Here is a 27,355-nt window from a genome sequence, read left to right as displayed (position 1 = left end):
CAGTTTCTGAGATTCTCTTTCCTAGACAAGCATTACCAGTTTGTGGCTCTGCCGTTTGGCCTAGCTACAGCTCCAAGAATTTTTACGAAGGTTCTCTGTACCCTTCTGTCTGTAATCAGAGAACAGGGTATTGTGGTATTTCCTTATTTGGACGATATCTTGGTACTTGCTCAGTCTTCACATTTAGCAGAATCTCATACGAATCGACTTGTGTTTTTTCTTCAACATCATGGTTGGAGGATCAATTTACCAAAAAGTTCATTGATTCCTCAGACACAGGTAACCTTTTTAGGTTTCCAGATAGATTCAGTGTTACACAAAGATATCTCAATTAATATCTTTAAAACCGATTGTACGACACTCTCTCACGTGGTGGACAGATCACCATCGTTTAGTTCAGGGGCCTTCTTTTGTTCTTCCGACCTGGACGGTAATTTCAACAGATTCAAGTCTTACAGGTTGGGGAGCTGTGTGGGGGTCTCTGACAGCACAAGGGGTTTGGGAATCTCAGGAGGTGAGAATACCGATCAATATTTTGGAACTCTGTGCAATTTTCAGAGCTCTTCAGTCTTGGCCTCTTCTAAAGAGAGAATCGTTCATTTGTTTTCAGACAGACAATGTCACAACTGTGGCATACATCAATCATCAAGGAGGGGCTCACAGTCCTCTAGCTATGAAAGAAGTATCTCGAATTCTGGTATGGGCGGAATCCAGCTCCTGTCTAGTTTCTGCGGTTCATATCCCAGGTATAGACAATTGGGAAGCGGATTATCTCAGTCGCCAAACGTTACATCCGGGCGAATGGTCTCTTCACCCAGAGGTATTTCTTCAGATTGTTCAAATGTGGGGACTTCCAGAAATAGATTTGATGGCCTCTCATCTAAACAAGAAACTTCCCAGGTATCTGTCCAGATCCAGGGATCCTCAAGCGGTAGCAGTGGATGCATTGTCACTTCCTTGGAAGTATCATCCTGCCTATATCTTTCAGCCTCTAGTTCTTCTTCCAAAAGTAATCTCCAAAATTCTGAAGGAATACTCGTTTGTTCTGCTGGTAGCTCCAGCATGGCCTCACAGGTTTTGGTATGCGGATCTTGTCCGGATGGCCTCTTGCCAACCGTGGACTCTTCCGTTAAGGCCAGACCTTCTGTCGCAAGGTCCTTTTTTCCATCAGGATTTCAAATCCTTAAATTTAAAGGTATGGAGATTGAACGCTTGATTCTTAGTCAAAGAGGTTTCTCTGACTCTGTGATTAATACTATGTTACAGGCTCGTAAATCTGTATCTAGGGAGATATATTATAGAGTCTGGAAGACTTATATTTCTTGGTGTCTTTCTCATCATTTTTCCTGGCATTCTTTTAGAATTCCGAGAATTTTACAGTTTCTTCAGGATGGTTTGGATAAGGTTTGTCTGCAAGTTCCTTGAAAGGACAAATCTCTGCTCTTTCTGTTCTTTTTCACAGAAGGATTGCTAATCTTCCTGATATTCATTGTTTTGTACAAGCTTTGGTTCGTATAAAACCTGTCATTAAGTCAATTACTCCTCCTTGGAGTTTGAATTTGGTTCTGAGGGCTCTTCAAGCTCCTCCGTTTGATCCTATGCATTCTTTGGACATTAAATTACTTTTTTGGAAAGTTTTGTTCCTTTTGGCCATCTCTTCTGCCAGAAGAGTTTCTGATTTATCTGCTCTTTCTTGTGAGTCTCCTTTTCTGATTTTTCACCAGGATAAGGCAGTGTTGCGAACTTGTGAATTCCAACAACATTAGTAGAGAAATTGTGGTTCCTTCATTATGTCCTAATCCTAAGAATTCTAAGGAGAAATCATTGCATTCTTTGGATGTAGTTAGAGTTTTGAAATATTATGTTGAAGCTACTAAGAATTTCCGAAAGACTTCTAGTCTATTTGTTATCTTTTCCGGTTCTAGGAAAGGTCAGAAAGCCTCTGCCATTTCTTTGGCATCTTGGTTGAAATCTTTAATTCATCATGCTTATGTCGAGTCGGGTAAAACTCCGCCTCAAAGGATTACAGCTCATTCTACTAGGTCAGTTTCTACTTCCTGGGCGTTTAGGAATGAAGCTTCGGTTGATCAGATTTGCAAAGCAGCAACTTGGTCTTCTTTGCATACTTTTACTAAATTCTACCATTTTGATGTGTTTTCTTCTTCTGAAGCTGTCTTTGGTAGAAAAATACTTCAGGCAGCTGTTTCAGTTTGAATCTTCTGCTTATATTTTCAGTTTTTTTCTTTATAAGATTTAAACTTTATTTTTGGGTGTGGATTTTTTTCAGCGGAATTGGCTGTCTTTATTTTATATAGTCAGAAGAAAATATGCACCAATGAGGCGTAGTATCTGCTGCAGTAAGAAATGTTTATTGTACAATCCAAAAGTAATGTACAAACAAAGTCACAGTGGAGAACGCCTGACGCCTGGTGTAGTGGAGGGTAAGAGTTGATCCAATTACATTGTGAACTGGCATTTCCACCCGTGACTATTAGGCTCTGGGACATACTTTAACACTTTGAACGGGATTACACCTTTTCCATGGGACAATGGACTCTGTACCAATTTGAGTGACTCTCTTAACTGACCGAGGTCCAGAATACTGATACACAGATTATTGGGACCTGTATCCCCCATGTTTATGTGCTTCGATACACGTTTAGAGCACTTGGGGATTTTTGCTCTGAACACACTCCTGCTTTGATGATTATTTGTCTTTATTTTATCCCTCCCTCTCTAGTGACTCTTGCGTGGAAGATCCACATCTTGGGTAGTCATTATCCCATACGTCACTAGCTCATGGACTCTTGCTAATTACATGAAAGAAAACATAATTTATGTAAGAACTTACCTGATAAATTCATTTCTTTCATATTAGCAAGAGTCCATGAGGCCCACCCTTTTTTTGTGGTGGTTATGATTTTTTTATATAAAGCACAATTATTCCAATTCCTTATATTTATGCTTCAACCCACTTCTTGGCTATTCGTTAAACTGATTTGTGGGTGTGGTGAGGGGTGTATTTATAGGCATTTTGAGGTTTGGGAAACTTTGCCCCTCCTGGTAGGAATGTATATCCCATACGTCACTAGCTCATGGACTCTTGCTAATATGAAAGAAATGAATTTTTCAGGTAAGTTCTTACATAAATTATGTTTTTTAGGTTAGGGCTTTGGGCCGCAATAGAGCTTAATGCCCTTTTAAGGGCAATGCCCATCCAAATGCCCTTTTCAGGGCAATGGGGAGCTTAGGTGTTTTTAGTTAGGGTTTTATTTGGGGGGTTGGTTGTGTGGGTGGTGGGTTTTACTGTTGGAGGGGTTGTTTGTATTTTTTTTGACAGGTAAAAAAAGCTGATTTCTTTGGGGCAATACCCCGCAAAAGGCCATTTTAAGGACTATTGGTAGTTTAGTTTAGGCTAGGGTTTGTTTGTTTTTTGAGTGTTTTTTTTATTTTGATAGGGCTATTAGATTAGGTGTAATTAGTTTAAAGATCTTGTTATTTGTTTTTTTATTTTCTGTAATTTAGTGTTTGTTTTTTGTAATTTAGCTAATTGTTTTGAATTTATTTAATTGTATTTAATTTAGGGAATTTATTTAATTGTAGGGTTAGGTTAGGTGTTCGTGTAAGACAGGTTAGGTTTTATTTTACAGGTCATTTTGTATTTATTTTAGCTAGGTAGTTATTAAATAGTTAATAACTATTTAGTAACTATTCTACCTAATTAAAATAAATACAAACTTGCCTGTAAAATAAAAATAAACCCTAAGATAGATACAATGTAACTATTAGTTATATTGTAGCTATCTTAGGTTTTTTTTTACAGGTAAGTATGTAAGGGGGTGTTAGGGTTAGATTTAGGGGTTAATAAATATAATATAGTGGCGACGATGTTGGGGGCGGCAGATTGGGGGTTAATAAATGTAGGTAGGTGGCAGCGATGTTAGGGGCGGCAGATTAGGGGTTAATAATATTTAACTAGTGTTTGCGATGCGGGAGTACGGCGGTTTAGGGGTTAATATGTTTATTATAGTGGCGGCGACGTTGGGGGCGGCAGATTAGGGTTTAATAACATTATGTAGGTGTCGGCGATGTTGTGGGCAGCAGATTAGGGGTTCATAAGTATAATGAAGGTGGCGGCAATGTCGGGGGCGGCAGATTAGGGGTTAATAAGTGTAAGATTAGGGGTGTTTAGACTTGGGGTTCATGTTAGGGTGTTAGGTGTAAACTTAAATTTTGTTTCCCCATCAGAATCAATGGGGCTGTGTTACTGAGCTTTACGCTGCTTTTTTGCAGGTGTTAGGCTTTTTTTCAGCCGTCTCTGCCCATTGATCTATGGGGAAATCGTGCACGAGCACGTACAACCAGCTCACCGCTGACTTAAGCAGCGCTGGTATTGGAGTGCGGTATGGAGCACAATTTTGCTCTACGCTCACTTCTTGCCTTTTAACACCGGATTTGTAAAAACCCGTAATACCAGCGCTGTAGGTAAGTGAGCTGTGACAATAACGTGCAAGTTAGCACCGCACACCTCATAACGCAAAACTTGTAATCTAGCTGAGTATTTGGGTGAAACTTCAAGATCCCTAAGAGAAAGCATTCGAAAACACCTGTGTATTATAGAAAAAGGAAATAAGGACACACATCTGTATAAACATTTTTTTGAGGTACACAACAACAAACTAAAAGATTTTTCATTTTGGGGGATAGTTAAGGTTATTGTATATCATACACGGTTCTAATATAATTTGATCTGTGCCCACATTTTATATTGCCCCTGGTAGAAATCCCCCGCTATTTTTTGTAATAGCGCCAGTATATCCTTTGTTCTTGTGGTTTCTTTTTCTGCCCGTGATACGTTAGTTTTTGATATAGGTACTCTGCATTAATTGTTGTTACTATAGTGGCCGTGAAGATCAACTTTCTCCTGGCACAAATGAATATTCTAACTCTCAGAGCATCTAACTCAACTGCAAGTTTTCTGGCTGTCAAGTGTAGACTCCTCACTTCCCTCCATTTTCTGCCTGCCCTTGAGTGGTGCTGTCAGCTTCAGCATAATCAAGAGGAAGAGGGGACATAGGCAACAATAAACATGTAAAAGGGAAAGGGGGCTGCATTTTAAGCATTTAACCCCTTTGCAACTAGAGTTGATATCTGCTATTAACATTTCATATACTCTCCCCTCTCCTCCTCTTGTTTATTTTGTCTTTTCTCTCTCACTACCCTCTTTTTTATCTTTCCCTCTTCTCTCCCTCCTTTATTGCCCCCTCCTTTGTCTCTTTCTCGTTTTCTTAAATCTCTTGCTATCTTCTCTTTCTTCATCTCCTTTCTCTTACCCCTTCCACTCTCTTCACTTTTTTCTCTCTTTTCAATCTCTCTCCATCTCCTCTCGCTTCAATCTCCCTCTCACCTTTCACCCACTCTCTCTCCTTTCTTTTCTCTCATCTCCATTCTCTCTTCTGACTCTTTTCCCTTCCTCTCTCTTTTCTCCCCTCTCATTTTTTCCTTCTATTTGTTTTTCTTTCCATTCTTTGCATGCTCTCCTCTAGACTATACTCTATCTTCTCTTGTTGTCCTCTCTCCCTTTTCTTTTCCCTGGTATATCTCATTGTTTCTCCCTTCTCTATCCACTCTATATTCTCGCTCTCTTTCTCGCTCTCTTTCTCTCTCTCTTTCTCTCTCTCTCTCTCTCTCTCTCTCTCTCTCTCTCTCTCTCTCTCTCTCTCTCTCTCTCACACTCACACACTCACACACACTCTCACTCACACACACACTCACACTCCCCCTCTCTCTCTCTCTCTCTCTCTCTCTCACACTCACTCTATTTCTCTCTCACTCTCTCTTTCTCTCTATCTCACTCACTCTCTCTCTCTCTCTCTCACACTCTCTCTCTCTCACACTCACTCTCTTTCTCTCTCACACTCACTCTCTTTCTCTCTCACTCTCTCTCTTACTCACTCTCTCTCTTTCTCTCTCACTCTCTCTATCTCTCTCTCTCACACTCACTCTCTCTCTCACACACTCACACTCCCTCTCTCCCTCTCTCTCTCTCTGTCTCTCTTTCTCTTTTTCTCTTTCTCTCTCTCTCTCTCTCTCTCACTCCCTCTCTCCCTCTCTCTCTCTCTCTCTCTCTCTCTCTCTTTCTTTCTCTCTCTCTCTTTTTCTCTCTCTTTTTTCTAGTTCTCTCTCTCTTTTCTCTCTCTCTTTTCTCTCTATCCTCACCCTTCCACCAGGGACAGACTTGGGACCAAAATAGGTCTGGGCATTTTAAAAAAGAGCGGCCTACTCTCCTCCCCTTTTTGTTATTTAACCATTCCTTCAAAACTGACAAGTATAAGGTACTAGTTTAATTTACAAAAGCATTAAGCGTTTGTTACACCCTTCTGTCGTATTTTGTAAAGTGGTTGGACAGACAAAGCACCCCAGGCATCCACAATCACACATAAAGGCATCATCAAGACAGTGAGAGGCAGGGCTGGCACAAATAATAAAGCTGGTGACTGGGTGGGGCTAAGGCAACCAGGCCCAGCCCACAGCTGGCCCCTTCCCACCGGGCAAATACCCTGTATGCCCTAGGGCCAGTACAGGACTGTCTTCAACCGCGCATTTCAATTATTCCTTGTTTCTCTCTCCACTCACTCAACATGCTCACATTTTCTTTCTTTCTTTCTTTCTTTCTTTCTTTCTTTCTTTCTTTCTCTCTCTCTCTCGCTCTCTCTCTCTATCTCTCTCTCTCTCTCTCTCTCTCTCCCTTGCATTATTATTGAGAGATATGGTACAATGTAAGACCAAAACATAAATTATTATGAAAAAAAAGAGACAGTATTTGCTAGGTAATACAAATTATACATAAGAAAAGCCATATTTGAATTGTGCCTAAGGCCTCACCAACTCTAGAGCTGCCTCTGCATATTTTTGGTAGACAGAAATATTTTATATTAAGTTTATTGGAAACATACTTGAAATTTTGCAGCACTATACAAATATATTCTGCTAATCGTGTGAGACAAGTCCTGTGAATTAAAATGAGCTTTCACTGCAAGTTAAAGGGACACTAAACCCAAAAAAAATTCTTTCATGATTCAAGTAGAGAATACAGTTTTAAACAACATTCAAATTTATTTCTATTATCTAATTTGCTTCATTCTTTAGATATCCTTTGTTGAAGAAATAGCAATGCACATGGATGAGCCAATCACATGAGGCATCTATGTGCAGCAACCAATCAGCAGCTACTGAGCCTATCTAGATATGCTTTTCAGCAAAGTATATCAAGAGAATGAAGCAAATTAGATAATAGAAGTAAATTAGAAAGTTGTTTAAAATTGCATGCACTTTCTAAATCATGAAAGAAAAAATGTGGGTTTCATGTCCCTTTAAGAGCCCAGTCTCATTTGGTTTCTCATGAGGTGGCATCAAAATCAGCTTCTGATATTAAAAAATATTTTATATTATTATATAGAATTTTAGTTCAGGTGTTTTGATGGATGGATGTTTGCTAAAATAAATTCAGTTTTTCTTGAGTTTGTACTGTTAAAGGGATATGAAACCCACTTTTTTTCTTTCATGAGTTAGACAGAGCATATCATTTTAAACAACTTTCAAATTTACTTTTGTTATTGAATTTGCTTCCTTCTCTTGTTATACTTTGCTGAAAGGTTTATCTAGAAAAGCTCAGGAGCATCAAAGAACCTAGGTTCTAACTGCTGATTGGTGGCTGCATATATATATATATATATACACACATTGTCATTGGCTCACCCATGTGTTCAGTTAGAAACCAGTAGTGCATTGCTGCTCCTTTAACAAATGATACCAAGAGAATGAAGCAAATTTGATAATAGAAGTGAACTGGAACGTTGTTTGTACTACCTAAATCATGACAGAAAAAGTTTCATGTCCCTTTAATAGTCTACATATTACTACACATAAATGTTTTCTATTATCGCTATGTGATTGAATGTATTTTACCTCAGCGGTAGGAAGCAGTAAAAGGGTTGCTAGCTTACTATTTTTAATTGCCTTTGTTCTTCCCTTCCTGACTTGCCTATTACAGTATAGTATAGAAGGTTCACAGCTAGGCCGCACCACCCTCAGAGCTTGTTTCTCTTCGAAAATGATTGCGTTTCTTTAGGTTCACTGCCTCTAGGGGCCCCGTGTGATGTCATTGTGCTTAAGAATGGGTATTATAGATCAGTTCCTAAGTTTTTACAGTGGGCACTATTATGATACTGTGGGAATTAAATCCGGAAATTCTGAGCGAATGAGTCACAGATTTCAACTTCACATTCTTTCGATGCTGTGGTCGGAAGAGGATTTTTTTCATATATTTCTTTTGCTTACGGTTGTAAAATGTAGAGCAGAACTTTTCAGTCAGCCCCTCTTCTGTGTTCTCACTAGTGAGCAGATAGAAAAAAAGTAACTAATTAAAAAGAAAAAAAGTAACTAATTAAATTATATTTGTTGTTTTAAAATAGTGTTAGTTAATATTGAAATGTCACATATTTGTTGACAAACCAAAAAGATTCTCACATTTGCATTGTTTTGTTGTCCATCCGCATACAACGCATACACTTTGAAAATTATCTTGTTTATGTTACCTTCTCTTTTGTGACCAGTTAGTGACAAATATAAACAAACTCCTGCACTGATCAGACAATCACTGTGTAGAATGTTGTAGTCAAGATACACTTTAGCCTCTCTCAGTACAGTGGAAATACCACAGTTCTCAGAGTTAAAGGGACAGTAAATGCCTTGAGATTTTATTATAGTTACGTGTAATGAAAAAACTTTGCACTATACTTTTATTATTTATTTTGCCCTCTTTTCATGTAATTTAGGTCTTTTTTTTTAATTCTTGGAACTGAAAAAGCAAACAGCAGCTTTCTCAAGGCTCATACTACTGTGTATAACACAATGACCACAGCTAGCCTTGTCTGCACATTCAAGCCTGAATTGGCTATGCCAAATGAGGCAAGTGGTGGGTGGAGTTTGGTTATTGAAAAACAATTACAGCAAACAAGATTTGTTTTAAAAAATGCTTAACCTCAGGGCCAATGCTAGAATTTTTGGCTACACAGGCGAAGATTCTTTTAGCCTCCCCCTCACACACACAAACACACTACCAACAGCGTACCCTGCCCGTGCTACTTTTTTACAAAATGTATTATTATTTTTTCATATAAACTATTATTGTTACATTTTAAGGAAAAAATAAAAGCAATTCAGGACTTTTTAGAGTGCATTTTATTAACACGTAAAACATATAGATTATATTAGTGATGGCTGTCCAGTAATAATTTACATCCATTTTTTTGTTTGTTTTTGGACCACATAAGTGACTGTAGAGTAAATCAAATAGCGGTGGCTCTGCATGACACAGCCAATCAGCACAAGCATCTCATGCAACCATATATGGGCGCCACATATAGTTCCACAGTCAAAATAGAGGAGCCAAAGACCTATTAATTACACACATTAAGCACATTAAATATATTTACACACACAAACAATTCAGAGCTCCCAACGGTCCGTATTTGAGAGGCACAGTCTTTTATTCTGAGCTCTGTCCCTCTGATAACACCATACAACCTTATACACACGCCCACAGCCTTACCCACTATCCACTCGCAACCCCATCTCCTCCTGCCACTGTCTCACCCACAAAATGGTGACTGCTCCCCTTAAGCTCCTGAGTCCCTAATACCTAACAACATTGGTGTCTAGATGCGTATGTGTGTCTGCATTTATGTATGTACATTTGTGTATAAGTGTATGAATGTATGTACACATCTCTATAAGTGTGTGTGTATATGCGTATGCATGTGTGTATAATTGTGAGTGAATGTATGCATGTGTGTGTGTATGCATGTGTGTGTGTATAGGTGTGAGTGAATGTATGTGTGTGTGTGTATGCATGTGTGTATAAGTGTGAGTGAATGTATGTGTATAAATGTGTGTGTATATGTGTATAAGTGTGAGTGAATGTGTGTGTAAGTGTGTATATATGTGTAAAAATGTGTATGTGTGTGAGTTGTGTATGTACAGTATGCGTATGTATAAGTGTGTTGTACATGTATGTATATACACATATATTGTCTGAGAATACACAAATAAAACCACACAATTATAAGTGTGAAAACACTCACACAGGGACATACACAAATATATAAATTCACACACAGGTGAGCATATACACTAGGTGAAAGTTTACCATGGATTTAAATTAAATTAAATTAGCTAAGTATCACCAAGACCCTAAAAAATAATGTACATACATTTTTAATATATACATTACCAACGGTGGTATAAAAACAGAAATATTATGAACAGTTACACATAAAAAATATATATTAATTCTGTCTGATAAAATCCTTGAGTCCAAACATGGAAGAGCATCACTCAATAAATGTCACTCAGTAGAAATATATAGTTCATGTGCCAATGGACTTATAAAATCAATCTGGAATATTAAGATAATCAGGAAGTTTTCCAATCTCCCTAATACTTTAAGTTGCCAACCTTACCAGAACATTACCAGGATCTCTTTCAGATTACCTTGTAATCTAGCGTGTCAAAGCCTGTTAGAGGACGTTTGCGGTTAGTACCTCTCCGGCATCTTAGACTTAAAAAAACAAACACAATTCTTGCTGATTACCTTGTAATCTAGCTTGTCCGTGTCCCTTTTAAGGACAGTAAAAGAGCTGAATGCCCTTTTAAGGGCAATGCACATACAAAGGCACCTTTTAGGGGCAATGGGTAGCTTAGGTTTTTTTAGACTTTGTTTTTTTATTTTGGGGATGTTGGTTGGGTGGGGGTTTTTACTGTTAGGGGGCTATTGGTAGTTTATTGATAGATTAGGGGGTGTATTTATTTTGGGGGGATTTTTTATTTTTATATGGGTATTAGTTTAGGTTTGCATTTTTTATTTTGGATAGCTTTGTTTTTCTTTCATGTAATTGGCAAGAGTCCATGAGCTAGTGACGTATGGGATATACAATCCTACCAGGAGGGACAAAGTTTCCCAAACCTCAGAATGCCTATAAATACACCCCTCACCACACCCATAATTCAAACTTTGCCTCCTATGGAGGTGGTGAAGTAAGTTTGTGCTTGATTTTCTATGTTGATATGTGCTTCTCAGCATTTTGAAGCCTGATTCCTTTCAGAGTACAGTGAATGTCAGAGGGATGTGAAGGGAGTATCACCTATTGAATTCTATGGTTTTCCTCGTGGGAAATCTTTTTCATAGGTTCTCTGTTATGGGTCGTAGAGATTCATCTCCTACCTCCCTTTTTCAGATCGACGATATACTCTCATATTCCATTACCTCTACTGGTAACTGTTTCAGTATTGGTTTGGCTATCTGCTATATGTGGATGGGTGTCTTTCGGTAAGTATGTTTTCATTACTTAAAGGGACAGTCTAGTATAAATTAAACTTTCATTATTCAGATAGGACTTTTAACTTTAATCAACTTTCCAATTTACTTTTATCATCAAATTTTGCTTTTTTTCTCTTGGTATTCTTAGTTTAAACTAAACATAGGTAGGCTCATAGGCTAATTTCTAAGCCTTTGAGGACTGCCTCTTATCACATGCTTTGTAAATCTCTTTTCAACACAAAGAGACAGAAAGTACACGTGGGCCATATAGATAACACTGTGTTCAGGCACAGGGGATTATTTAAGATTTAGCACATTACAATGCTAAATTTAAGACACTAGATAATAAACAGTCACAGTCATGTGATCAGGGGGCTGGAAGAAGGTTCCTAGATACAAGGTAATCCCAGAGGTAAAAAGTATATTAATATAACTGTGTTGGTTATGCAAAACTGGGGAATGGGTAATAAAGGGACTATCTATCTTTTAAAACTATAATAATTCTATGGTAGACTGTCCCTTTAAGGCACTCTCGGGTATGGTTTGGCACTTTATGTATTAATATAACGTTCTAAATATTTGTATTGTACTTATATTTGCCATGAGTCAGGTTTATGTATATTTCCTTTTGCAGACTATCAGTTTCATATTTGGGAAAAAACATACATGGGGTATAGTCTTTTTTCAAATTGACTTCTTTTTCATTAAATTCTCAGGGGCAAAATAAGACTCGCGAGTTCACAAAATGTTGATGTTTATTGCGTCATTCTTGCCGCAATAATTTTTTGGCGCAAAGGTATGTCCGGTGACGCAAATTCATCATTTCCAGCGTCTTAGTTGACGCCGAGTTTCCTTGCACAAGGTTGCGTCTGCAATGACTCGAGTGTGTCATTTCCGGATGTTGTTAGTGCCAACAAAAATAATTTTATTTTGCGTTGTGCATCATACTTGGCACCAAATAATTTCATTATTTAAAACCCCATTCCTATATGCCTCTTGCCTTTTTCTATGTCAGAGGGCTATGCTGTTTGCATTTTTTTCCCATTCCTGAAACTGCCATATAAGGAAATTGATAATTTTGCTTTATATGTTGTTTTTTCTCTTACATTTGCCTCAATCTGATCCTGTCTCAGAAACCACTGTTGGAACCCTGCTGCCTGATAACAGTTCTACCAAAGCTAAGTGTATCTGTTGTAAATTTGTGGAGATTATATCTGCAGCTGTGGTTGTCATGATAAACTTTTACATGCAGAGAATGTATCCATCAGTAATAGTACAATGCATGTTGTTCCTTCAACATCTAATCTACATGATATCCCTGTGAATGCTGATACGATTCAGAAGACTTTGTCTGCTATCCCGCCTTCTAATAAATGCTAAAGGTCTTTTAAAACTTCTCATAAAGTTGATGAAATTTTGAATGACCGACTACATACTGAATTATCCTCCTCTGATGAGGATCTATCTGATTCAGAAGATCCTACATCAGATATTGACACTGACAAATCTACTTATTTATTTAAAATGGAGTATATTCGTTCCTTGTTAAAGAGGTGTTGATTATGTTGGATATTGAGGAAACTACTCCTCTTGATACTAAAACTAGTAAACGTTTAAATTCTGTTTATAAACCTCCTGTGGTTATTCCAGAGGTTTTTCCAGTTCCTGATGGTATTTCTGATATGATTTCTAAAGAATGGAATAGGCCTGGTACTTCTTTTATCCCTTCTTCAAGGTTTAAAAAATTGTATCCTTTGCCAGCCGTTAGATTAGAGTTTTGGGAAAAGATCCCCAAAGTTGATGGGGCTATTTCTACTCTTGCCAAACGTACTACTATTCCTATGGAAGATAATACTTCCTTTAAGGACCCTTTAGACAGGAAACTTGAATCTTATCTAAGGGAAGCGTATTTATATTCTGGCTATCTTCTCAGGCCTGCCATTTCTATGGCTGATATTGCAGCTGCATCAACTTTTTGGTTGGAAAGTTTAGCACAACAGGAAATGGATCCTGATTTGTCTAGCATTGTTCACTTGCTTCAACATGCTAATCATTTTATCTGTGATGCCATTTTTGATATCATCAAAATTGATGTTAAATCTATGTCTTTGCTATTTTAGCTAGAAGAGCTTTGTGGCTCAAATATTGGAATGCTGACATGGTATCTAAGTCTAGATTACTATCTTTTTCTTTCCAAGGTAATAATTTATTTGGTTCTCAGTTGGATTTGATTATTTCAACTGTCACTGGGGGGAAGGGAGTTTTTTGCCTCAGGATAAAAGACCTAAGGGTAAATCTAAAGCTTCTAACCGTTTTCGTTCCTTTCGACAAAATAAGGAACAGAAACACAATCCTTCCCCCAAAGAATCTGGTTCCAATTGGAAATCTTCTTCAAGTTTGAGTAAATCCAAGCCGTTTAAGATACCAAAGCCAGCCCCCATGTCTGCATGAAGGTGCGACCATCATTCCAGCTCAGCTAGTAGGGGGCAGATTAAGATTTTTCCAAAGCATTTGGGCAGATTCTGTCCAAGATCAATAGATTCAGAGTATTGTCTCTCAAGGGTACCAAATAGGATTCAGAGTAAGACCTCCTGTGAGAAGATTTTTTCTCTCATGCATCGCAGCAAATCCAGTAAAGGCTCAGGCTTTTCTGAAGTGTGTTTCAGACCTGGAGCTTTCAGGGGTAATCATACCAGTTCAGTTTCAGGAACAGGGTCTGGGGTTTTATTCAAATCTATTCATTGTCCCAAGGAAAGAAAATTCATTCAGGCCAGTTCTGGATCTGAAAATTTTGAATCGTTTTGTAAGAGTGCCAACTTTCAAAATGGTGACTATAAGGACTATTCTGCATTTTGTTCAGCAAAGGCATTATATGTCCACGATAGACTTACAGGATGCATATCTTCATATTCCGATTCATCCAGACCACTATCAGTTTCTGAGATTGTCTTTTCTAGACAAGCATTACCAATTTGTCGCTCTTTCATTTGGCCTAGCGACCATCCAAGAATCTTTCCAAAGGTATTGCGGTGTTTCCTTATTTGGACGATATCTTGGTAGTAGCTCAGTCTTTACATTCTGTAGAATCTCACACAAATCAACTAGTGTTGTTTTTTCAAAGACATGGTTGGAGGATCAATTTACCAAAAAGTTCCTTGATTCCTCAGACAAGGGTCACCTTTTTAGGTTTCCAGATAGATTCAGTGTCCATGACTCTGTATCTAACAGACAAGAGATGATTAAAATTAGTTTCAGCACAAGGGGTTTGGAAATCTCAAGAGGCGAGGTTACCAATTAATATTTTAGAACTCCGTGCTATTTTCAGGGCTCTTCAGGTTTGGCCTCTGTTGAAGAGAGAACCATTCATTTGTTTCAGACAGACAATACCATAACTGTGGCATATGTCAATCATCAGGGTGGGACTCACAGTTCCCTAGCAATAAAAGAAGTATCTTGGATACTTTCTTGGGCGGAATCCAGCTCCTGTCTAATTTCTGCGGTACATATCCCAGGTGTAGACAATTGGGAAGCGGATTATCTCAGCCATCAGACTTTACATCCAGGGGAGTGGTCGCTTCTTCCAGATCTGTTTTCTCAGATTGTTCAGATGTGGGGTTTTCCAGAAATAGATCTGATGGCTTCCCATCTAAACAAGAAACTTCAGGCGGAGGCAGTGGATGCATTAGCAGTTCCTTGGTGTTACCAACTTGCTTATATTTTCCCGCCTCTTGTTCTTCTTCAAAGAGTGATTTCCAAGATCATAATGGAACAATTGTTTGTGTTCTCCAGCATGGCCTCACAGGTTTTAGAATACGGATCTTGTCCGGATGTCCAGTTGCCAACCTTGGCCACTTCCTTTAAGACCAGACCTTCTGTCTCAAGGTCCGTTTTTCCATCCGGATCTCAAATTATTAAATTTGAAGATATAGAAATTGAACGCCTAGTGCTTAGCCATAGAGGTTTCTCTGACTCAGTGATTAATACTGTTACAGGCTCGTAAATCTGTTTCTAGGAAAATTTATTATCAAGTTTGGAAGACTTATATTTCATGGTGTTCTCATAAATTCTCCTGGCATTCTTTTAGAATTCCTAGAATTTTACAGTTTCTTCAGGATGGTTTGGATAAAGGTTTGTCTGCAAGTTCCTTGAAGGGACAGATCTCTGCTCTTTCTGTTTTATTTCACCGAAAGATTGCTAAGCTTCCTGATATTCACTGTTTTGTACAGGCTTTGGTCCGTATCAAGCCTTTCATTAAATCAATCTCTCCTCATTGGACAACAAAAAAGGAGGACGCTGCGATTATGTTAATATTCCACACGCCTACCCCTGTGTATAAACAAACACTGTGATCCTATCACTTGATTTTACGTCTGAAAAGACGTCACAAATATGGGCTGATATTATTTCTGGACAGCCCCATCACGCCCACATTTATTCTAATGACTACTTGTGCCCTATCATATATCTAAGCGGTAGATTTAATGGGCAGTCACTAAAATCGGCCAGCCGCAACACACTCTGAGTGGTCTCAATTGCCTTACACAAATGTTTGAAGGATCAGATTAGATCTGCAGAATTGCGGATCTTTAGTTATTTCAACAAGTTTTTATTTATTTTTTTGGAATAAGCCCACATACCACTGACAAAGTATAGCAGAAATTTGACTCACGCAGCATAAATGTTATACATTAGACGATAACTAAACAACAGAGTCCTATGAATGACATGTCAGTTCAAGACATGCGCACTGCTTGGTTGAAGACGCCAACTAATTTGTTACATTTCATTAGTTATATAGTATCGCCACTTTATATCAATATCTAGCGGCAACTAAGTGTGACACGAATGAAGAAGCATATTATCTACAAAGGTCGGTGATAACATATGTTTTTTTTAGTTTATTTTTGAATTTGATCACTTAGTTTAACAAATACCGTGGGGACAGTGTTGATAACGTATCTGTCTGAATTACTTTAGTTTTTTTAGAATCTGGTAGGTCATCACCTATGTATTATATATATTCGTTTATTTTTATTTTTATGCATTTATTTATATTTACTAGTACTAAAGCCCGTGTACACGGGCCATTTTTTTCAGAACAGCGGTCCCACCCCTTGCTCTCTCCCCCCTTTCTTTTGCTCTCTCTTCCCCCCTCTCTTTTGCTTTCTTTCCCCCCTCTCTTTTGCTTTCTCTCCCCCCTCTCCTTTGTTCTCTCTCTCCCCTCTTTTGCTCTCTCTCTCCCCTCTTTGGCTCTCTCCATCCTTTCTTTTGCTCTCTCTCCCCCCTCTTTGGCTCTCCCCCCCCCCTTTGGCTCTCCCCCCCCCCTTTGGCTCTCCCCCCCCCTCTTTGGCTCCCCCCCCCTCTTTGGCTCCCCCCCCCCCCCTCTTTGGCTCTCTCCCCTCTTTTGCTCTCTCTCCTCTTTTGCTCTCTCTCTCCCCTCTTTGGCTCCCCCCCTTTGGCTCTCTCTCCCCCCTCTTTGGCTCTCTCTCCCCCCTCTTTGGCTCTCTCTCCTCTTTGGCTCTCTCTCTCTTCCCCCTCTTTGGCTCTCCCCTCCCCTTTGGCTCCCCCCTCCCCTTTGGCTCCCCCCCTCTTTGGCTCTCCCCCCCCTCTTTGGCTCTCCCCTCCCCTCTTTGGCTCTCTCCCCCCTCTTTTGTTCTCTCCCCCCTCTTTGGCGCTCTCCCCCCCTCTTTGGCTCTCTCCCCCCCTCTTTGGCTCTCCCCCCCCTCTTTGGCTCTGCCCCCCCCTCTTTGGCTCTCTCTCCCCCCTCTTTGTCTCTCTCCCCTCTTTTGCTCTCCTCTTTGGCTCTCTTTCCTCTTTGGCTCTCTCTCTCCCCCCTCTTTGGCTCTCCCCCCCTTTAGCTCTCTCCCCCCCCTTTGGCTCTCTCCCCCCCCCACTCTTTGGCTCTCTCTCCCCCCTCTTTGGCTCTCTCTCCTTTTTGGCTCTTTTTCCTCTTTGGCTCTCTCTCTCCCCCCTCTTTGGCTCTCCCCACCTTCTCTTTGGCTCTCCCCCCCTTCTCTTTGGCTCTCTTCCCCCCCTTCTCTTTGGCTCTCTCTCCCCCCCCCTTCTCTTTGGCTCTCTCTCCCCCCCCTTCTCTCTGGCTCTCTGCCCCCCCCCCTTCTCTTTGGCTCTCTGCCCCCCCTTCTCTTTGGCTCTCTGCCCCCCCTTCTCTTTGGCTCTCTGCCCCCCCTTCTCTTTGGCTCTCTGCCCCCCCCTTCTCTTTGGCTCTCTGCCCCCCCCCTTCTCTTTGGCTCTCTGCCCCCCCCCTTCTCTTTGGCTCTCTGCCCCCCCCCTTCTATTTGGCTCTCTGCCCCCCCTTCTCTTTGGCTCTCTGCCCCCCCCCTTCTCTTTGGCTCTCTGCCCCCCCTTCTCTTTGGCTCTCTGCCCCCCCCCGCCTTCTCTTTGGCTCTCTGCCCCCCCTTCTCTTTGGCTCTCTGCGCCCCCCTTCTCTTTGGCTCTCTGCCCCCCCCTTCTCTTTGGCTCTCTGCCCCCCCCTTCTCTTTGGCTCTCTGCCCCCCCCTTCTCTTTGGCTCTCTGCCCCCCCCTTCTCTTTGGCTCTCTGCCCCCCCCTTCTCTTTGGCTCTCTGCCCCCCCCTTCTCTTTGGCTCTCTGCCCCCCCCCTTCTCTTTGGCTCTCTGCCCCCCCCCTTCTCTTTGGCTCTCTGCCCCCCCCCCTTCTCTTTGGCTCTCTGCCCCCCCCTTCTCTTTGGCTCTCTGCCCCCCCCTTCTCTTTGGCTCTCTGCCCCCCCCTTCTCTTTGGCTCTCTGCCCCCCCTTCTCTTTGGCTCTCTGCCCCCCCCTTCTCTTTGGCTCTCTGCCCCCCCCCCTTCTCTTTGGCTCTCTGCCCCCCCCTTCTCTTTGGCTCTCTGCCCCCCCTTCTCTTTGGCTCTCTGCCCCCCTTCTCTTTGGCTCTCTGCCCCCCCTTCTCTTTGGCTCTCTACCCCCCCCCCCCTTCTCTTTGGCTCTCTACCCCCCCCTTCTCTTTGGCTCTCTGCCCCCCCCTTCTCTTTGGATCTCTGCCCCCCCCCTTCTCTCTGGCTCTCTGCCCCCCCCTTCTCTTTGGCTCTCTGCCCCCCCTTCTCTTTGGCTCTCTGCCCCCCCTTCTCTTTGGCTCTCTGCCCCCCCCTTCTCTTTGGCTCTCTGCCCCCCTTCTCTTTGGCTCTCTGCCCCCCCCTTCTCTTTGGCTCTCTGCCCCCCCCCCCTTCTCTTTGGCTCTCTGCCCCCCTCCCTTCTCTTTGGCTCTCTGCCCCCCCTTCTCTTTGGCTCTCTGCCCCCCCCCCTTCTCTTTGGCTCTCTGCCCCCCCCCTTCTCTTTGGCTCTCTGCCCCCCCCTTCTCTTTGGCTCTCTGCCCCCCCTTCTCTTTGGCTCTCTGCCCCCCCTTCTCTTTGGCTCTCTGCCCCCCCCCCTTCTCTTTGGCTCTCTGCCCCCCCCCTTCTCTTTGGCTCTCTGCCCCCCCCCTTCTCTTTGGCTCTCTGCCCCCCCTTCTCTTTGGCTCTCTGCCCCCCCTTCTCTTTGGCTCTCTGCCCCCCCCCTTCTCTTTGGCTCTCTGCCCCCCCTTCTCTTTGGCTCTCTGCCCCCCCCTTCTCTTTGGCTCTCTGCCCCCCCCTTCTCTTTGGCTCTCTCCCCCCCCCCTTCTCTTTGGCTCTCTGCCCCCCCTTCTCTTTGGCTCTCTGCCCCCCCCCTCCTGCTCCCTCTCTTGCTCTGTCTTCGCGGGACCCCGCCCGGCTACGCCCCTCGCGACGCTCGGCCACGCCCCTCGCGATGCTCCCGTCGGCCACAAACAGCTGTGAGGTCTGGGGAGCGCGTTGCCGCTTCTCACGCAGCAGACCTCACAGCTGTTGAGTAGCTCACGCTCCCTATCTCACAGCTGCTTGTATGCTGTGTACCTCGCGCTCCCAATCTGTCAGCTGTCAGCTATGCCGAGGTGCGCGAGAATAGAATCTAAGGCCAAGTGTTTGTCTGTACTGTGCATGACGGCTTCAGACAAACACTTGTCTTTTATAATATAGGATTATTCTGTATATGAATTATCAATATTAATTATGGTTGATCTTAATATGTGGGTAGTTAGGTAGTTGTCTGATCATTTGTTCACTTCATAGTATGTTTACTGAGGTGTTTTGTGTGGACTGTCATAGACAACATGTTGATGAATTGTATGTCTTTTAGATACCTATCAATTTATCTAATATATGGTAGAGGAGTAACCATGTTAAATTAGAGGTGTAACTATGTTAAATCACAATATGATTGGCCAGTAAGACATCAATGTTAACTCAATTGTAACCTAGGCCCCTCCCAACATCATGTGATACCAATTATGATTAATTAGATGTTTGATATATATAGCAAGTGTCCCTCAAATGTTTTATGAAGCCTGATGAAACAGCTTGTTGCTGAGAAACGCGTCACCTTGTTTTTATCTTTTTAATAAAGTAATTTTTATTTGGAACACTTGCTACCATCTTCTTTACCATATCCCCTCTGTTAGAGAGGGAATATATTTTACTGGGTCTCATTTGACCATTGGTGTATCCTGGGTCCACTCTGAACTTGGAAGTATCCGGAACCTCCGCCTGTGTCCAGTCAGCAATGATTAAGTCTGGTGGGTGACTACATTGATCCCATCCTGCCCCTATAGCATCAAAGGAGATGCTACAACTATTGTGAGTACCATTCATATCGCTTGCATTGGTTTATTTGTGCTAAAGCAATACTAGGCCATATAGGCACCTGTGTCTCTTTTTTGTCATTCTTATACAGACATCACATCAACACCAGCAATACTGGCAGTCGGTCTTCTGGGTGACTGTTATAGGTCCCAGACTGTCTCCATAGCATTGACTGAGGTGCTTTCACAAATGTGAGTTTACTCCTTCACATATTAAATTGTTTGGATCAAACAATATTGGGCCATGTGGCGCATCTGTCTTCTCTTGTCTTTGTAGATCTCTCCTCATTGGAGTTTTAATTTGGTTTTGAAGGCTTTACAGGCTCCTCCTTTTGAGCCTATGCATTATTTGGACATTAAACTACTTTCTTGGAAAGTGTTGTTCCTTTTGGCCATCTCTTCTGCTAGAAGAGTTTCTGAATTATCAGGTCTTTATTATTAATCTCCTTTTCTGATTATCCATCAGGATAAGGCAGTTTTGCGGACTTCATTTAAATTTCTACCTAAGGTTGTGAATTCTAACAATATTAATAGAGAAATTGTTGTTCCCTCTTTGTATCATAATCCTAAGAATTCTTTGGAGAGCTCCTTACATTCTTTGGATGTTGTAAGAGCTTTGAAATATTTTATTGAAGCTACTAAAGATTTCAGGAAGACTTTTAGTCTATTTGTTGTCTTTTCTGGTTCTAGGAAAGGTCAGAAAGCTTCTGCCATTTCCTTGGCATCTTGGTTAAAGTTTTTGATTCATCAGGCTTATTTGGAGTCGGGGCAGGCTGTGCCTCCGAGAATTACAGCTCATTCTACTAGATCAGTCTCCACTTCATGGGCTTTTAAAAATGAAGCTTCAGTTGATCAGATTTGCAAAGCAGCAACTTTGTCTTCTTTGCATACATTTTCTAAATTCTACCGTTTTGATGTATTTGCTTCTTCGGAAGCAGTTTTTGGTAGAAAAGTTCTTCAGGCAGCGGTTTCAGTTTGATTCCTCTGCTTATGTTTAAATTTTTTTCTTTTCAACTATGAGAGAAAACTTATATTTTTTTGGTTGTGGATTATTTTTTTCAGAGGAAAATGGCTGTTATTATTTCTATCCCTCCCTCTCTAGTGACTCTTCTGTGGAGTTCCACATCTTGGGTATTACTATCCCATATGTCACTAGCTCATGGACTCTTGCCAATTACATGAAAGAAAACATAATTTATGTAAGAACTTACCTGATAAATTCATTTCTTTCATATTGGCAAGAGTCCATGAGACCCACCCTTTTTATGGTGGTTATGATTTTTTTGTATAAAGCACAATTATATTTCCAGTTCCTTTTTTTGATGCTTTTTACTCCTTTCTTTATCACCCCACTACTTGGCTATTCATTAAACTGAATTGTGGGTGTGGTGAGGGGTGTATTTATAGGCATTTTGAGGTTTGGGAAACTTTGCCCCTCCTGGTAGGATTGTATATCCCATATGTCACTAGCTCATGGCCTCTTGCCAATATGAAAGAAATGAATTTATCAGGTAAGTTCTTACATAAATTATGTTTTTTCTGTAATTTTACATTTTTTATTTTTTGTATTATTAGCTTTGGGGTTTGTAGTTTTTTAAACATAGACTGCCCTCTGGGCAGGCTTATCGCTTAGTGTGTATGTATATATATATATATATATATATATATACATACATACATATTTTTGCCAAAAAAACATCATATATATATAGAAATATGTGAATAACATTGGAACGTGAAATATTAATATTTCATGTCTGGTTAGTGCACTTGGCAAACGCGATTGGGTTTGCTCGCGAATAAGTGTGTTAGTTTTTTTCCGCTTTACTCGCTCTATTGAAGTCTATGGGAGAATAACTTAATATTTTTTATTTATACCTCTTAAAGAGACATTAAAAACCTTGTAATTACAGACATTTCTGTTGTCTAGAAAACACATCAGTTAAGTATAAACATTTTAAAACAAATTAACACCTTGTTTGCTGCATTTGATTTTCTATAACCAAACTTCTCCCACCACTTGCCTTATTTGGAGGAGTCAATCTGGCCTTGAGTCTGCAGACAACAAGGTTAACCATAGTCATAATATTGGTATAAAGTGCATTGTTTTGCAGGTGTTTTCTGTTAAAATCAATTAAAACTATGTATCAGGGTTAGTCTTGAGAAGTCAAAAGGGTGCATTGCAACTTTGAGAATTAAATCTATACTCAGAGCTAAAATCCATAAAAAGGGGGCAAAATAAATCATTAGTATTGCAAAGTTGTTTTATTATTCATAACTAAATGTATTATATTAAAATCTCAAGGGGTTTAATGTCAATTTAAGCGATTCCTCTTTCTTGCAATCCAGCTCCCTGACCCAATGCCAAGGTTCCAGTTAATGCTCTTTGTATTATTTGTTAGATCTTTTTTCAGAGATAATAAATAAAAGGTATATTTAAGCCGGTAGTACACAATTAACACTTAACTATTTAGGGCTAGATTACAAGTGGAGCGCTAATTTATCTTGCGCCGTAAATTGGCAAATTCGCCCTTTTACGGGCATTCGATAAATAACCAGCCATTGCAAGTGGCTGGTTATTGCTGCTGGTAGCTCGCGGTAGCAATTAACGCTCCAAAGATTAACCAGAGATCAGATCTGGTTAATTTTTAAAATGTCCCCCAATTGCCCCCAAAATACAGTGTAGTGTAGTTTGTAAAAATAAAAAAGAGTAGCATTTTTTTTTTCTTAAATAATAACTGCATGAAGCAGTTATGAGGGGTTAAAGTGAGCGGGTCTGGGGTGTTAGAAAAAGCGGCACTTAAAGGGACAGTCTACACCAGAATTGTTATTGTTTTGAAAAATAGATAAAAAATTTATTGCCCATTCCCCAATTTTGCATAACCAACACAGTTATAATAATATACTTTTTGCCTCTGTGATTAACTTGTATCTAAACCTCTGCAGACTGCCCCTTTATTTCAGTTCTTTTGACCGACTTGCAGTTTAACCAATCAGTACCTGCTCCCAGATTACCTCACGTGCACGTGGTGAAAAACTGTTAAAATACATTCTGAAAAGAGGTGGTCTTCAAGTTCTAAGAAATTAGCATATGAACCTCCCAGGTTTAGCTTTCAACTAAGAATACTAAGAGAACAAAGCAAAATTGGTGATAAAAGTAAATTGGAAAATTGTTTAAAATGACATGCTCTATCTGAATCATAAAAGTTTATTTTGGCCTAGACTGTCCCTTTAAAAGTGCCTTTACATTGCGATCTATGAGAAACTGTGTGTTCTCTGTAAATATATATGTATATGCTTATATACATTTATATTTATATGTTAATATGTGTATATACACATATAAACACATAAATATTTATGTATTTATTTATATACATATATATTTCAATTTGCTGCGAATCGCTGCACAACTTACCCCCTTAGATGCGCTAGGTTCTCATGCCGTGAGAATAAGGCTCCCATTGGAGCATATGGAAGCGCGCGCTTGTGAGTGCAAAGCTTCCATGCAATGCAAACGTGAGGTTGTGTTCGCATTGCACCTAACTTTTAATACCAGCGCGCATTTGCGTGCTCTGGTATTAAGTGAGCGCAATATTTGTGCTCCATTCAGTAAGCAATATTTTGCTCTCCACTTGTAATCTGGCTCTTAGTGTGTTGTTGAATTGGTCAGAACTGGAAAAAGTATGATTCCCTTATTGGAATGATAATACCTCTGCAGCTACAGACACAACTACAATATAGATAGGTAAATGACTTCCTTGTTTTATGTGGTTAATAAAAATGTTCATTTGATTTTACTTACAAACCATTACATTTATGATGATTTGACCAAATTCCTGACTTACCTAATGGTAATTTGCTATTTCAGTTCTTAGCTCCCATTAATAACATTTTAATACAAAACTAAAACCAGTTGTTGCAAAATGAGCAAATAAGCTGTAGTATGTTTTGTTTTTCCAGAGTTTACGTTGTGAATTTTCATTAAGTGAGCATTTAAAAATGTTTTTAGGCATCATTTGTATATGAAATATTGTATAAAAACACAATGCAATATATGTATGTTCAGTCCAGAGATGTATAAAAAACACAATGCAATATATGTATGTTCAGTCCAGAGATATATAAAAAACACAATGCAATATATGTATGTTCAGTCCAGAGATGTATAAAAAACACAATGCAATATATGTATGTTCAGTCCAGAGATGTATAAAAAACACAATGCAATATATGTATGTTCAGTCCAGAGATGTATAAAAAACACAATGCAATATATGTATGTTCAGGCCAGAGATATATAAAAAACACAATGCAATATATGTATGTTCAGTCCAGAGATGTATAAAAAACACAATGCAATATATGTATGTTCAGTCCAGAGATGTATAAAAAACACAATGCAATATATGTATGTTCAGTCCAGAGATGTATAAAAAACACAATGCAATATATGTATGTTCAGTCCAGAGATGTATAAAAAACACAATGCAATATATATATGTTCAGTCCAGAGATATATAAAAAACACAATGCAATATATGTATGTTCAGTCCAGAGATATATAAAAAACACAATGCAATATATGTATGTTCAGTCCAGAGATGTATAAAAAACACAATGCAATATATGTATGTTCAGTCCAGAGATGTATAAAAAAAAATGCAATATATGTATGTTCAGTCCAGAGATGTATAAAAAACACAATGCAATATATGTATGTTCAGTCCAGAGATGTATAAAAAAAAAAGTGCCTATTTTTCCAGATTGCTCTCATTTTAGAGGGAACATATGATACCTGCTCAGTAATTATTTACTTGCTTTTGATAAAGATTTGAATTCAGAGTAGCAACCTGACTGGTTCATAAATCCCGTTTGGAAACTGAAATCTTTGGGACCAAATTATCAAGCTCCGAATGGAGCTTGATGCCCCTATTTCCCTGCGAGCCTTCAGGTACGCAGGAAACAGCGGTCTAAAGACCGCTGCTCCATAACTTGTCCGCCTGCTCTGAGACTGCGGACATCAATCCGCCTGATACTATACATCGTATCATGTCCGTCCGCACTTTAATAAATCTGCCCCTTAATCTCTTTATTTTCTGCAGATCACCTGCACTAAATTTGGTTTGTGATATGAGCTGTGCTCTGAATGTTTCTTGCTCTAGAATAACACAGCTGTTACAGTACAGGATAATACATTTGTTTGCCAAAGTATTTCTTGTCACTTCCACATTTTACATATAGTTTGATAACATTTCAAATAAACCTGCAATTGTTAAACCACTGTGGATTAAATGATTTTCTCACTGAAGGGTTATAATAAATTAATATATGACCCTGAGGGACAATTGTTTCTTTTTTATACAGATATTCTACAATTTATACAATGTTCCCGGTATTTTCTCTGGTTCTGGATAAAGATGTGAAATCTGAGGTTGCTATGCTGTATCCTGAGCTGTATAAAGATCTACTTAAGGTTAGTGGACATGAAAACCAAAACAATATTTTCACTTAGTTCTGTTATTAATTTTACTTTTGTTCTCTTAATATCCATAAGCATAAGTACATAATCTAAGCAGAAGTAATGCACTAATTGTGTTTGGTGGCTACACATATCTGCCTTTTCTCATTGGCTCACCAGATATGGTCAAGCTAGCTCCCAGTAGTGCCTTGATGCTTTGTAGCTAGTTTTAACTGTGCTTAACCCCTTTGCAGATCATAGGTTTGAATTATTTTCAATGTAATATCTAGAAATGAATGTCTAGCTTTTGCCTTAGTAAAGCAATGCTGAAATCGTACAGTTGTTTAAACTAGTATCATGGCGATTTGGATGATATATTTCTTTGTTTATTTTTATTTACTCAATAAGATCATTTATTGTAATATTTTTCAGGGTCGTCCACTGTCTTACAAAACATTTCTAATATGGGTCCTTATCAGTATATACCAAGGTAAGAGTATATAATCTGTGTCTTTCTTCATATAAACCATTTAGTATCTCAGTTTGTATTTTGAGATGTAATTTGCGTGTATATATATATACGTTGCGTGTATATATACGTATATACATACATATACACACACACATTTATATATACATACATATACACACACATTTATATATACATATACACATATACACACACACGCTATTTGGGAGCTTTCACCATCCCAGGTAATCACATAATTATTGCCTGTAATTCAGTACACTAGTCCCTTAGATTGTATATGGGGATATAGAACCACTATGGAATCTTTTCCATTCTTGAGTCAATTACCTGTTTTAGTTTTTTTTTTTTTTTTTTTTTTTAATAATGAAGTTGCTTCTTTTCACACTAACAATGAGATATGTCATCTTATTTGCAGGAAGCATCATCATGTATGGAGCACTTTTGCTATTCGAGTCAGAATTTGTTCACATTGTTGCGATTTCTTTCACGTCTCTCATCCTCACTGAACTTCTCATGGTTGCGCTGACCATCCAGACGTGGCACTGGTTTATGATTGTAGCTGAACTCCTCAGTCTGTCCTGCTATATTGCCTCACTGGTCTTTCTACATGAATTCATTGGTAAGGGATTGTTCTACTTTCAAATCATCTTATGTTTTAATCTGTATTTGTGTTTTATTTGCTGGAAACCTAACTTGATCTCTTCACTCTTCTTATTAAAATTGTAGCCCTGTTTTTGTTCTTTTTCAAACATACATAGAAAATAAACCTATAGTCCTCCTATCAGATTGTACCTTTCTTATTGTGTTCATCTCAGGTAACATCTGATAAGTGGAGAATAGTTTTAAGAAATTAATTAAAGGAGGATAGTGGATTTGTAAATCAAATATAATTTACAATGGAAAGTTTTAGGGCCAGATTGCAAGTTGAATGGTGTTTAACGCTCCAGCTCTCGCACTTTCTCTGCTAGAAGTAAGCTTTTTGCACGCACAGAACATTGGAATGTGAAATATTTACTGTAAATACACAGTATAACACTTTATTAAATATTATTATTGCATAAATATGATTTTTCATGTTTTCATCTAAGTATGTATGTGTTTATATGTGTATATATATATATATATATATATATATATATATATATATATATATACATACAATAGGAGGGTGTGTCTGCGCTTAGGGGTATAGTGCTAATACTTGGAGTGGAACCAGATCACAATATAAATTACAAAATTATACTACTACAGATAGATAATATAGGTATAATATATATATATATATATATATATATATATATATATATATATATATATATATATTTCTATGTACAGCTATAGCTCATATAATTAGATAT

The 27,355-nt window shown here is 39.4% G+C and overlaps 1 protein-coding gene across 1 annotated transcript in view; it reads left to right on the top strand.

The window, feature by feature from the left end:
• Nucleotides 1–27,355, top strand: part of ATP9A (ATPase phospholipid transporting 9A (putative)) — a 421,913-nt gene that overhangs the window by 376,865 nt on the left and 17,693 nt on the right. Inside the window, exons 25-27 of the mRNA XM_053693787.1 lie at nucleotides 25,414–25,522; nucleotides 25,940–25,997; nucleotides 26,413–26,616. Of these exons, the coding sequence (XP_053549762.1) occupies nucleotides 25,414–25,522; nucleotides 25,940–25,997; nucleotides 26,413–26,616 (371 nt within the window). The remainder of the gene's footprint in view (nucleotides 1–25,413; nucleotides 25,523–25,939; nucleotides 25,998–26,412; nucleotides 26,617–27,355) is intronic.

Source organism: Bombina bombina, chromosome 1 (assembly GCF_027579735.1).
Source record: "Bombina bombina isolate aBomBom1 chromosome 1, aBomBom1.pri, whole genome shotgun sequence".
In the NCBI taxonomy this organism is placed as follows: Eukaryota; Metazoa; Chordata; class Amphibia; order Anura; family Bombinatoridae; genus Bombina; species Bombina bombina.
Note: the sequence above shows the minus strand (reverse complement) of the source record. Positions and strands in the feature narration are given on the sequence as shown.